This window comes from Callithrix jacchus, chromosome 1 (genome assembly GCF_049354715.1).
Source record: "Callithrix jacchus isolate 240 chromosome 1, calJac240_pri, whole genome shotgun sequence".
In the NCBI taxonomy this organism is placed as follows: Eukaryota; Metazoa; Chordata; class Mammalia; order Primates; family Cebidae; genus Callithrix; species Callithrix jacchus.
The window spans coordinates 97,319,489-97,333,771 of NC_133502.1; the positions used below are offsets into that span (position 1 = coordinate 97,319,489).

Sequence of the window (14,283 nt, forward strand, 5' to 3'; positions counted from 1 at the left end):
ATAGGTATATGATAGTTCATTATACTATTGTTTTTTCCTTTGTTCCTGTTTGGAATTTTCAAAAATGTTAAGAAGTTTTTGCTCATTCATATTTATGAGGTACAATTTTAAGGAACCATTCCCTCCTCTGCAACATTGGAAGAAAATCTGTAAAAATTTAAACATATAAACTTATGCTTATCTCTATAGAAGTTTTTAATTTTAAAATTATGAAATGCTTATGAAAACTAAAATGAGTTATAATATAATGAACACTTGTTTTACTGATCACCCAAGAAATAAAAAACTGAAAATGCAACATGGACTATAATCTAGTGACATTTTTCTCTTTCATCCCTGTAGGTCGTTCCTATTCTGAATTTCATGTTCAATATTTCCATGAATGTATATGTGTGTATATGTATGTATGTATGCATTTATATATACACACAATAATATATTGTTTTGAATTTGCATATTTAAAACTTTATGTTAATTATATGCTGTACATTTGAAGTTTTTTATTTCAAGATTTATACATAATGACATTTATTTTAATTTCTGTACTATGTTGGCTAGCTGAAAAATTGGTAAATATTGTGTATACTTATTTTTAAATGGTATGTGTGCTAGTCCTTCTTTGTGTTGTTATAAAGAAATACCTGAGGCTGATCGGTTTATAAAGAAAAGAGGTTTAATTGGCTCATGGTTCAGCAGGCTGTACAAGAAACATGGCACTGGTAAAGCCTCAGAGAGCTTACAATCATGGTGGAAGGTGAAGGGGTGCTGGTGTGTCACATGGTGATAGTAGGAATGAGAGAGAGAGAGAGAGAGAGAGAGGAGGTGCCACACTCTTTTAAACAACCAGACCTCATGTGAACTCAGAGTGAGAACTGACTCATTACCATGGGGAAGGTACTAAGCCATTAATGAGCAATCTGTGTCCATGATCTGAACACCTCCCACTAGTCCCCACCTTCAACATTGGGGATTATATTTCAACATGAGATTTGGAGGGGACAAACATTCAAATTATATCTATATATTAGTTATGTTTTCAAATAATAGGCTCAATATATATATTTTTTCAGCCTTTAGTCACCTTTTATGGTAAAGTACCTACAAATTTAAAGCATTGGATTCAATTGTTAATCCAAAAAAAAGTATAGTAAATATAATGTTTTCCATATGTTTTCAGTTTTTTCGTTCATTTTGAAGCATAGTTATGTATTACCTATTCTGTGTTAGCTACTGTTCTGAGTACTGGGTGTATAGAATAAGATATGCAAAGTCTTTACCTTTGTGAAACTTACATAATTTCAAATATTGATAAATTGTATAAATACATTTTGCTATTGGAAGTGGAAGGGCTGGTGGAAGTGGGCCCTATATTTTGGTTGCAACTTGAAATGAGAAGAAGCCAGCCTAGTGAAAAGCTTGGAGGATAGTCCTCCATATGGAGAGGATGGCAAATATGAAGACTAGGAGGTCAGAGAAAAAACTTACTGTATTCAAGGAACTGATAAAGGCCACTGTGGCTGAATCCTAGTGAATGTAGGAAATGTTATAAGGAATAGACTGAGAGGTACATGGGCTTGCTGACACAGGGCCTGCTATATTGGGCTGCGATATGAAACTAAGATTTTGCTTGAAGTCTAATGGGAAGCCATTGGTTTATAATTTGTTAGCAACTTGATTACATTTGTGATTACAAATCTACACATGTGATAAAATGGCACAGAACTACACACCTACCAATGTCAGTTTTCCTGGTTTTGATATTGTCCTATAGTTATGTGAAATGTAACCCTTGGGGAAACTGAGTGAAGGTTATAAAGGACCAGTCTACTATTTTTTTGCAACTTCCTATGAATTGCTAATTATTTTAAAATAAAAAGTTAAAAAAATTACTGTGTGGAAATGGATTATTGGGCACCAAGAAGGGAAGCAGTCTAGTCATGAGGCTATGAGAGTTGATGATTGCTTGGATGTGGGTAGTAATAGTAGATATGGAGAGAAGTGAATGGATTTGAGGTATTTGAGAGATAGAGCTTGTATTGGGTTGCAGTGTGGAAAGGGGAGTCTAGATTTTTATCTTGAGCAACTGAATTCATGTGAATTGGAGAAGGTTAAGACTGGAAGAAGAATAGGTTGAGAGGAGGAACAGGAGTTTTATATTGGGCTCGTGAGGTTGGTGAAGCTATCAGAGGTTGAGGCTGCTGTTGAACGTAGAGCCATGCAGCATTCAGATTATAATTACAGCTGTGGGATTAGATGAGATCGCTCAAGCGAAAAGTGTAGTGAGTGAAGAGAAGCGGGCTAGGACAGAGCTGCTGGGGAGATGTCAGTATCTAGAGGTGTGTCAGAGGGGATCTCAAGGGCAAGAGAAGGAAAATCAGGCGTGTATAGAGTCATTGAATCCCAAGAAAGTGTTCTAAGAAAAGAGGAGATGCCTGGTTTGTATGGTGCAGAGATGTGAATATGTTGGGGATAGAAGTGACCACAGGAGGCTTTTACGAGATCTCAGAGTTCAGATGGCAACCTGGTGATTTGAAAAGTGAACAGTATGTGGGGAAATGGTGAGAACAGTACGTACTTCTCTTTGGAGGAGTATCAGAGAAACAGCTGGTAGGAGCTTCTAGATCATACTTGTGTGCCTACAAGTCTGCTTAGTTGAAGGAGAGAGATAGATGAGGGATCAGACAAAGTATAATTGAAAGAGAAAGCGAGTACTTTGAGAATGAAAGGGACTGGGAGCAAGTGTTCCAGTGGATTGTTCTTTGAATCTACCAGCCAAAGAGAGCCCATGAAAAGTGAGAACATGTAACTCTTCTGCTAAAAAAATTCCCACTCACCCATTGTAAAAGCCAAAGTCCTTAAAATTGCCTACCAAACTCTAACTAATCTGCTATTTTTCTCTGTTCTCTCCCATGCCCACCCCAACTCTGACCTCTTTCCACACTACTATCTCCTCCAGCCACACTGGCCACCTCATTGTTCATAGAATATGGCAGGTTTGCTCCTGCCTAGGGATCTTGGAGTTTGTGCCTCCCTTTTTCTGGACAGCTCTTTTTGCTGGTATCTGCACGGCTTACTATCTTACTTCTTTCAGGCCTGTTCTTTTTTTTTTTCTTCTTTTTTTGAGACAGTCTCACTCTGTTGCCAGGCTGGAGTACAGAGACGTGATCTCGGCTCAATGCGACCTCTGACACCCGGGTTCAAGCAGTTCTCTTGCCTCAGCCTCCCAAGTACCTGGGATTACAGGTGTGCACCACCATGTCCAGCTAATTTTTTGTATTTTTAGTAGAGACAGGGTTTCACCATGTTGGCTAAGATGGTCTCGATCTCCTGACCTTGTGATCCATCTGCTTTGGCCTCCCAAAGGGCTGGGATTACAGGCGTGAGCCCCTGGGCTTGGCTCAGGCCTGTTCTTAAATGGTACTTTCTCAGTGAGGTCTTCTCCGACCACTCTTCCCCGCACTTTTTATTCCCCCAGTGTGCTTTTTCTCCATAGTACTTCCATCACCTGACATATAAAATATACATATTTACTTATTGATGTGTTTCTCACCATAAGAATGTACACTCTATGTGGGGCAGGAATTTTTGCTTGTTTTGTTTATACTATATTGGCAACACCTAGAATAGTACCATATGTACAAATATTTATATGATAAATAGGAACAGGGAAGAAAAGTGGAGGATAGATAGGCTTAAGGATCTGATAACAGGAAGATGAGTGTATTCTTGCTAAATTTATACCAGTTATGAAGCAGGGCACTAACTGAGAATGCAGTGGGATGGGAGGAAGGATTATTAGAGTTTTGAGGAGAGCAGAGTAAGTGTAAAAAGCCTTTGAGAATGAAAAGGTGAACTTTGCAGGTGTGATGTAAGATTACTGAACAGGGATATTTGTGATTTGTGGTTTTCTGAAATAGAATGTGTTTCTCACTTAAGTCAGTAGAATTTTAATAATACTAAGCTGTAGAACAGAGTAAGGAAGTGTGATGTGTAAATGCTTACTGTTTTTAAAAGAGTAGAATTGTTTTTAAACAGTGATCTTTATAGTATTGAATATTCACAGTTGATTTAGAATGAGCCCTAACATCCTATATTCTTTTTAGCCTTACCAATAATTCTAGGATTGTGGGACTCCTGGCTCAGCTGGAGAAGATCAATGCTGAATCTTCAGAATCAGACACTGCCCGATATGTTACATCAAAAATTCTTCATCTGGCTCAGAGTCAGGGTAAGCATTGATCTCTTCTTTTGATTTTGAAATGCTTTTTAAATTATTTGAAAGTGGATGCTATAAATGTCCAAACTTATAATGAATGGATGATTTTCCTTAAAAATGGAACTTACAGGCCGGGCGCGGTGGCTCATGCCTGTAATCCTAGCACTTTGGAAGGCCGAGGCAGGCAGATCACAAGGTCAGGAGTTCGTGACCAGCCTGGCCAAAATGGTGAAACCCCACCTCTGCTAAAACATAAAAATTAGCTGCGCATGGTGGTGTGCGCCGGCAGTCCCAGCTACTCAGGAGGCTGAGGCAGGAGAATCGCTGGAACCCGGGAAGTGGAGGTTGCAGTAAGCCGAGATCACGCCGCTGCACTCCAGCCTGCATAACAGAGCAATACTCTGTCACAAACAAACAAACAAACAAACAAACAAACAAACAAACAAACGGAACTTTCTCAAATTGATTCAAGAGTAGAAAACTGAATAACTCTGGAGGAACTTGATCTTCAAAGGTTGTTTCTAATAATGATTACAATTTTACTTACGTACGATTCCCTCTCCCAACCCCATTTACAAGTAGCACCTAATTCCAGTGCTACTTGATGTAGATTTTTGGCAAAAAGAAGTCAAGTGGCATAGAATATTGGTTATTATGTGGTCCCCACTTCGAAATTCAAGCTCTACCATTCAGTGGTTGGGTACCTTAGGGAAGTGACTGAATTTCTAGGATGTGTAATATATAATAGCTGTACCACCTTGTAAGAAGATTTACATGAGAAGTAGATTTACACAAGAAGCATGTAAAAAGAATGTTTAAAATATTCTATAAATGTCATCTGTAGTTAGGCATTATTTTATATTTTATGAAGGTAGTAGTACTAAACTGATATCAAAACCCTGACGGAGTACTCAAATAGTATTGACTTTGTACTTTGGAACATAATGTGACAAGGCTCAAATAAAACAGTGAATTAAGTCTATATATGGAAATATGAATATCATTGTTAAAGAATACATTTCAGGAATGAAAAATGGTTTAATATCAGGATATGTATCAATATAGCATCTGAATAGGTTGAATAAAATCCTGTAATTATCTTAATAGATAATAAAAAGGACTTTGATAAGACTTAAAAACTGCATGGTTTAAAACTCTCTCTCTCTCTATCTCCCTCTCTTCTCTCTCTCTCTCTCTTTGAATAAGAGAAAACCAGCAGCTACTTTAAGAGTTAACTGCACATAAAAGGTATTTGTTAGAATTAAGAACGCTTCCTTCCTGGCAAATGTGACGTCTGGTTTCACTGTCATCAGCTGTTTCACATCTTTATTTAACTGCACTTAAAAGGTATTTGTTAGAATTAAGAACGCTTCTTTCCTGGCAAATGTGACATCTGGTTTCACTGTCATCAACTGTTTCACATCTTTGTGGTTGCTGGAGCTTTTATTCACTTCCATGGTGTCTCAAACCTCCAGGAGTTTTGTTTCATGATTGGCAGGGGCTACAGTGAAGAGGATGCACTGTGATACCTACCAGTAGCCAGGGACTGTAACCCTAAACCAGGTCCTGCAGCACTTGCAGGCCTCTGTGCTGGCTACTGATGCCAGTAACAGAGGAGCCCCAAAACTCTGACACCCTTGTGGGCTTTGTGATGGCCCAGGGTCTCTGTGTGGTACATGACTGAGAAGAAAAAAACAAAAATAAATCATACCTCAAAGAACAGAGTGCATCAGTTGGGAGAATAATAGACACAGCCTAAACCCTGGCTTATTTTTATTTTGATAACTTTCTCCCATGTAGCCCATGCGTTTGGAGGGTAGTTGACACCACTCCATTGTTTCTTGCATAATTAAAAATACCTGTACCTTTTAATTAAGAAAGCCACTATATTGGATTCCAGGCTTTGGAAATATTGTACTTATCAACAAAGGAACAAGGAAGTTCATTGTATCAGTGCAAAATTAAATATGCCAGATATATTCACTGCATTGTCATATGAAATACTTCCTCCTCAAATAAACAAACACCCAAAAAAAAACAAAATGAAAAAAACTTCAAACTTATAAACACTTTTGTCCATTGTTCCTACCACTGTAGACTCTTCTTTGTGTCACAACCTGGAAGTCCCTACTCCAGCATTACCACTGAAAATACTCCTAACTACACCACTATCAGAGACTGACCTTCTCCCCAGTTTATAGCCACCACTGGGTGTAACTCCTGAGTACTGTCCCATGGCATGTGTAATGTACTGACTCTTTTTATAGTACCTGGGATTAGCTAACCAACACAGTATAAGTTGTTAGTGAAAGATTGTCTCATCCTTTATAGGATAATCCAGTTAGCTACCCATTTGGGAGAGAAAGTTTGGAATTTATAGTTGAAAGAACAAATGCAAACAACCAAGAAATGTACACAAGTTTTCTTTACTTCCTTATAGTTCAGAAACTGTTAATGAAAACAAAGATGTCTTCACTAGTTAGATTGACAGAAATTAGAATGACAATGTCTGGTACTGTTGAAGGCATGGGGAGAGGATTTTCTCATACACTATTGGAGGTGCAGTAATTATTACAAACTTGGAGAAAATAATCTGGCAATGTGTAGTAAAACAAATTGCACCTGGTATTTGACTCAGCATTTTTACTTTAATATACATATGTGTATATATATATATATATATAGTTGGAGTCAGAGTCTCACTCTGTTGCCTGGGCTGGAGTGCAGTGGCACGATCTTGGCTCACTCTAACCTCCACCTGCCAGGTTCAAGTGATTCTCCTGTCTCAGCCCGCCACGTAGCTGGGATTGCAGGTGTGCACTGCAACACCCAGCTAATTTTTTATAGTTTTAGTAGAGACAGAGTTTTACCATGCTGGTCAGGCTGGTCTTGAACTCTTGACTTTAAGTGATCCACCTGCCTCAGCCTCCCAAAGTGCTGGGATTACAGGTGTGAGCCACTGTGCCTGGCCCAGAAATATATTTTAACTGAAATAAAAATGCTAGTAAGAGAGAATATAGGACATCATTTGTAGTATTAAAGATCAAGAAACAACCTAAATATCTATCATTGAGAGAATGTGTGAGTAATTTTTGATATAGCCAAACTGGAAATTTATAGCCATATTATGCAGCTATTATGAATAATACATTATTTATGGTGGGGACTCTTATAATCCCCACACCCAGGCTCACCCCAAACCAATTAAATCTTACTATTAAAACTTCCCAGATGGTTCCAAAATTGAAAGTTACTGCTCTAGTGCAGGGAATGGCTAGTGTTTTCTGGGAAGGGCCATATAGACATATTTTAGGATTTGTGGGCTGTACAGTCTCTGCCCTGTAGCACAAGAACAGCCATAGATGATACATAAAGAAGCAGGCATGGCTGAATTCCAATAAAGTTTATTGTAGACGCTGAAAAAAAACAGTATAGTTGAAACATAGAGTTCATATTATGAACTGTCTTAGAGGCTTAAATTTAGTGTATTACATACAGCAAGTTTCTTTAGTTCATATGACTGTAAATGTGTATAGTCTTATTTTTGTATAAAATATATATAGTGTCATTTTTGTGCAAAATAAACCCATACATTTCTATGAACCAGGCCAAAAAATAAAATAAAAGGAAGGATATATACCCAATTGTTAGTAGGGATTGGGATTGGAATTGATGGGATAGGAATGGAGAAGACTAAGGTAAGCTCCTAATTTTATTTTAGATACTTTTAAATTGTTGTAACAAGCATATGCTACTTATACATTTAAATGATATAAAAAAAACCAACCCCTGCAGCACACCTTGTTCACACAATTAACTTATAAATTTCCATAATTTGCTTCTCATTACGTATGTACAGCGAACATGGTTATTTCTTGCAATTTCTTTTTAGTTTTTTTCCTAGATACGTTTATATTATCTGTTTTCATGCAAATGGCTAATTTGTTGGCCCATGGTCATTGCTAATCTTTCTTTATAATGTTTTTAGTTTCTATAGAGTAGGGAGTGATGTTCTGTCTTTCATTCCTGTTTTTGATTGTGTCCTCTCTTTTTTCATGGTCTGTCAGCCAGTAGTGATTGTGTTTGCCCCACTTTTCCCCCGAGGGACATAGGCAATGTTTGGTGACATTTTTAGTTGTAAATTTTTTTTTTTAGGGGGGCTTACTGGAATCTATTAGATAGAAGCTGGATATGTTGCTGAACATTGTATAATATATAGATCAGCCCCCAACAAGAAAGAATTGTCTGTCCCAAAATGTCAACAGTGCTGAGTTTAAGAAACCCTCGCCTAGCAAAAAGTTTGTTAATTTTGTTGTTCTTTTTAAAGAACCAATTTCTGGTTTAATTGATTTTCTCTGTTTTGTTTCATTGATCTTCTTTTATTTATTGCTTTCTTCCTTCTGTTTGTTTTGAGTTTAATTTGCTTGTTTTGAGTTTAATTTTATTTGGAGATGGAATTTCACTCTTGTTGCCCAGGCTGGAGTGCAATGGCGAGATCTCTGCTCACTGCAACCTCCGCCTCTCAGGTTAAAGCCATTCTCCTGCTTCAGCCTCTGAGTAGCTGGGATTAAGGGCACTTGCCATGACACCCAGCTAATTTTTTTCTGTTTTTATTAGAGACAGGGTTTCACCATGTTGGCCAGGCTGGTCTGAATTCCTGACCTCAGATGATTCACCCATCTCCGCCTCCTAAAGTATTGGGATTCCAGGCACGAATCACCATGCCTGGCTGCCATTTTCTTGCAGTGGAAGCCTAGATTATTGATTTGAGACCATTATTTCTACTGGAGGCATTCAAAGCCATAGATTTCCTTGTAAACATTGCTTTAGCTACATTCTACACATTTTGATATGTTGTATTTTTGTTTTAATTCAGTTGACAATATGTTCTAATTTTCTTTGTGATTTTTTTTCTTTGACCCATAGGTTTTTTAGAAGTGTGTTGTTTAATTTCTCAATATTTCAGGATTTCCTAAATTTCCTTCTGTTGATTTCTAATTTCTGTTGTGGCTGGAGAATATACTTTGAATGATCTCAATCCTTGGAATTTCTTGAGACTTGTTTTATGACTTGGTTTATGGTTTCTCCTGAAAAATGTTCCATGCGTACATGAAAAGAATGTATTTGGCTGTTGTTGGCTGAAATGTTCTGTACATATCAATTATGTCAGGTTAATTGATAGTGTTGTTCAGATCGCCTATACACTGTTGATTTTCTATCCAAAGTCTGTTAATTGTTAAGAGTTAGATATTAAAATCTTTATTATCATTATAATTTTGGCAGGTTTTGGTTCATGTATTTTGAGGCCCTGTTGTTAGCTGTGTATATACATTTATAGTTGTTTCATTTTCCTGATAGGTTGACTGTTTCATCATTATGAAATTCGCTTTTTGTCTCATAATAGTTCTAGACTTAAAGTTCATTTTGTCTGATGACAGTATCGTCATTCTAGCTGCCTAAAGATTACTCATTGCATATCATACCTTTCTTCATTTCTTTTACTTTGAACCTGTTTGTACCTTTGAACCTAAGTGTGTTTCTTGAAGATAACATATTGTTGGATCTTGCTTCTTATCTAGTCTGAGTGTTTTAATGCTTCCAATTTAATGTGTTTATTAATATGATTGGATTTACATCTGCCATTTTGCTATTCGTTTTCTTTGTTTCATGTCTTTTACATTCTCCTTCTCATTCTTTCACTGCTATTGTGTTATCTATTGATTTTTTAACTTTAAGAAATTTTAGTTCTTAGTGGTTCCTGTAGAGATTAAAATGTGCATCTTATTACAGTGTACTGCAGTGTACTTAATTCCAGTCAATATCGAAACTTCCCATATAGGTTCATTTTCTTCTCACTCCTTATGCTGTTATTGATTTACATGTTATGTTTATACATATTAGAATACAATAAAATGTTATTATTGCTTATGCAGTCTTTTTTTTTTTGAGATGGAGTCTTGCTCTGTCTCCCAGGCTGGAGTGCAGTGGTGCAATCTCAGCTCATGGAAACCTCCGCCTCCCGATTTCAAGCAATTCTCTTGCCTCAGCCTTCTGAGTAGCTGGAATTACAGGCACTTGCCATAGCACCAGTTAATTTTTGTATTTTTTATTAGAGATAGGGTTTTGCCATGTTGGCCAGGCTGATTTCAAACTCCCGACCTCAGGTATGCCACCTGCCTCAGCCTCCCAAAGTGCTGGGATTGCAGATGTGAGCCACCACACCTAGCCTGCTTATACAATCTTATGCTTTAAAAAAAATTTCTGAATGAAGAGCAGGATTAAGAGCCAACAGATTGGTAGTTAAAGTAACAGGTGGAATTAAATTTTCTTAGGAGTTGTAGAGTGACAAAGCTGAGGTTTGTGTCCTGGGAACTGTGCACATTTAGATGGGGCTATAAGAGGGTTTTGTGAAGATAATCAAGTGCATCCACATTTATGATTTTTATGACTTCCTGATGATTTATCCCATTATCATTATGGAAAGTTTCTTTTTATGTCTGGTAATTTTATTTGTCTGAAGTTTATTTTGTCTGATAATATACTAATATATACATATATTAGTAAAACCCTTCAAGCTTTCTTATGGTTGTTGTTTGCATGATACAGTTTTTTTTCATTCTTATACTCCCAACCTTTTTGCATTGTTGAATCCAAAGTGTGATTTCTGTAGACAGCATATAGTTGGATTTTTTTTAAACACTTATCCAGTTTGACAGTCTGAGCATTTAATTTGAGCATTTAGTCTGTTAACATTTAATGTAGTTGTTGATTGGTTTTAGGTCTACAATTTTATTTTCTGCTTGTCCTTTATGTTTTTTATTCCTTTTCTTCCTGTCCGACCCTATTTTGGATTATTTGACTTTTTTTTAGAATTCCGTTTTAATTTACCTATTGGCTTTTTAGTTATACCTCTTTTCATTTTTAAGAAGTCACTTCTTTGAAGATTGCACTAAATGCCATTAAAGTTTAATGGTTTGCTTAGAATTACTGTTACTTCATATAAATGTAGAACCTTGAACTTTCTCTTTCTTCAGTTGAAATTGTCATAATGTATCCACATCTAAATACATTATAAGACTATTTTTGCTTTGTCCAGTCATGCATGTTCTAAATATATTAAGAAGAAAAAAGGTAGTTTATACATTTGCAGAAGTATTTTTTTGTTTCTGAAGCTCTTTATTCTTTTCTAATGTGTGAGTTTGATCTAGTGCCATTTCTCTTTAGCCTAGAGAATTTTGTCATTTCCAGTAGTTCAGATTGGCTGTGGCAGATTTTTTTAAAAAAATCTGACAGTGAACTGGGTTCACCATTTTTGAAGGATATTTTTACTTGATATAGATTTCTGGGTTGACAGTTTCATTATTGTCGTCATCTTTTAGCACTTTAGATGTGCATAAAATTGTGTTTCCACCATTTTATGGCCTCCGTAATTTCAAATGAGAATTCTGTTGTCATTTGAATCTTTGTTTTCCTGAATGTTGTGTGTGATTTTTTTCTAGCTGATTTCAGGATTTTTTCTTGCTGTTGTTTTGCTTTTCAAGTTTGACTGGCTGTAATTTTCTTCATGGTTACCTTGCTTGGAATTCACTGAGATTCTTGAATCTGTAAATTTATATCTTTAGTCAAATTTGGGACCTTTTTGGTTGTTCAAATTTTTTTCTCTCTTTTCTCTATTTGTCTGTGAAAGTATAATTATACATATATTAGATTTTTGATGTTCTTTTTTAGCAATCGTTGAATTAAGTTTATCTTTTAAGCTTAATTCTCTGTTATTTGCATAGGATAATCTCTGTTGTTCTATTATTCTGTTGTTCTAAATTACCAGATAGCCTGGAAGAATGCACAGGAAAGAGGCAGTTTCATTCTTCCAGGCTATCTGGTAATTTATTCCAGATTTTTTTTTTATTCTCAAATGTCCACTTGGTTCTTTTGCTTTTGTAGTTTTTATTTCTCTGCTGTGTTTTCTTATTTTTTCATTCATTGTAAATTTCTTTACCTTAATGTCATTTTATTATAATAGCTGCTTTAAAGTTCTAATCTATAAATCTAACATTCAGATAATTTAAGCAGTTGAAGAAAGAATATAGCATTATAAGAACTGTGAAGGATTATATTTAAAGAAGCCAGAGGGAGATGTAGTAGTCAACAGTGTTAAGTGTTAGGAAGGTTAATTAAAGATCTTTTTGATTGGATTATTAACAAATTATTGATCACAATAAAAGCACTTTCAAGTGATAGAATTAGACAGAAGATTGTAGTATCTTATAATGTGAATGGCAAATGAAATAATTACAGGGAATATAGAGTACTTGTTTGAGGTGCTTACTGAGAAAGAAAGAAAAGAGGTAAATAGAAGGGGAGGCAGGGTAAAATAAGATTTGGTAAGTATGTGGAATAACAAAAACTGTATTTATTTTGGTTGAGGGGAACAGCCAATATGTTGGTAGACGTTGAAGATAAAGATTCATAAGAAGGTAGAAAATTGAGGTCAGAGGATTAAGACCATCCTCACTAACATGATGAAAACCCATCTTTACTAAAATTACAAAAAATTAGCTGGGTGTGGTGGCACATGCCTGTAGTCTCAGCTACTCAGGAGGCTGAGACAGGAGAATCGCTTGAACCCAGGAGATGGAGGTTGCAGTGAGCTGAGATCATGTCACTGCACTCTAGCCTGGGCAACAGAGCAAGACTCCATCTCAAAAAAAAAAAAAAAAAAAGGGTAGAAAGGATGGAATTCAAATCCTAGAAGAAAGGACATTTCTTCCCAACCTCCACGTCTTTGCTTCTCTCTGCTATTTACTGGGAGAAGGAATGCAAGATTGTCAAGGATTTCAGTGCAGGACTATGTCGAATTTGGCTGTTATTAGTAAAATATTATCTTTGTTAACTAATTACTTTGCTTCATTTTAATGAGGAAAAATGTAGGTTCTGAGAAGTCCATAGAATGAGAGGAAAGATTGAGGGTTACTATAAATGTCGGACTAGCTATGGGCTATGACGGGGCGGATTGTGATGGATATGAACTCCAAGGTAAGTGAAAGGAGTAGTTTTGTGTTCCCAAGTGAGGTTGGAATTTGTTAATTTTATGGTACTAATTATCTTAAGTTGGGAGAAGAAATTCTTGTGGTGTTATTTTTACCCTGATGTAGGAGTAGGGAACTCAGCTTTTTGGGATTCACTTCTTTATTAGGGTTTGTGGTGGGAAAGTTGGTGGGTGCGGGTGTACTTGGAATCCAAGCTAAGTATGGAGGGGACTGATACCGTGGGAAAACAGTGCTACCTTGCACTGGATAAGAAGTTTCAACAAAGGTGACAGTGAGGTTTATATAGTGTTTATAAAGGAAAGGGGAATAGAAATGTTAGGAGGTTATGGTCCATAAGTGGAAGATTAGAGGTTAAGATACCAGAGGCAGAGAAGTTTAAGGTCCTGAGAATGGACATTCAGAAGTTTGATGAATTGGAGCACAGAGGGAGGGATTTTGTTATGAGGTCAAGAAACTATGGAACTAGGTTTTTGAATGAATTTTCCACACTGACATTGAAGTCTCCCAAGGTCATGGCAGAATTTGGAATAGAGTAGAAAACTGGTAGTCTAAACACCGATTTTTCATTTAGTGTAAGGTGTAAACAAAACCAAAACAGTGGTGAACATTAACAAAGGGAGGCTGCACTGTACTGTCTTCAAAGGAAGAGTTTTTTCCCCTTCATTGGAGGTGGAAATGTAATGACTTGTTAGTAGTGATAATAATATTGAAAAATAATTTGGCTTCAATATTCAATCAGGGGCCTTTAAAATATTACATCAAGGGTACATTAGCGATTTGAAACCATGTTTTATTTTATCTTACAACTCATTATTTTTTGGTGGACGCAGCAGGGCTGGAGAAAAAGTGGATAGGTTGCCTTGTCAAAGGAATGATATACGTTTTAAAAAGGAGAAATTTAATTTTACTACCATTAATGACTTTTTTTTCTAGGTAAATTTTATATTCTTTTAAGCATTAGCAATGTGGTCACAAGGAATTGGTGAACATTGTTTTAGGTCTTCATATCACTTATAGGAG

General features: G+C 36.3%; 1 protein-coding gene across 17 annotated transcripts in view; it reads left to right on the forward strand.

Moving 5' to 3' along the window:
- Positions 1 to 14,283, forward strand: part of AGTPBP1 (ATP/GTP binding carboxypeptidase 1) — a 185,195-nt gene that overhangs the window by 42,717 nt on the left and 128,195 nt on the right. For 13 of the 17 annotated variants that reach the window (XR_004744018.3, XR_013533181.1, XM_078367459.1 and 10 more), the window contains one exon: positions 4,104 to 4,228. Coding sequence is in view for 14 of the 17 variants with exons in the window: in XM_035303459.3 (XP_035159350.1) it covers positions 4,104 to 4,228 (125 nt within the window). In the remaining 3 variants the exon portion in view is untranslated. Of the gene's footprint in view, positions 1 to 3,128; positions 3,244 to 4,103; positions 4,229 to 14,283 lie in introns of all 17 variants that reach the window. The other 4 variants (XM_078367421.1, XM_035303462.3, XM_078367437.1 and 1 more) reach the window with 2 other exon arrangements.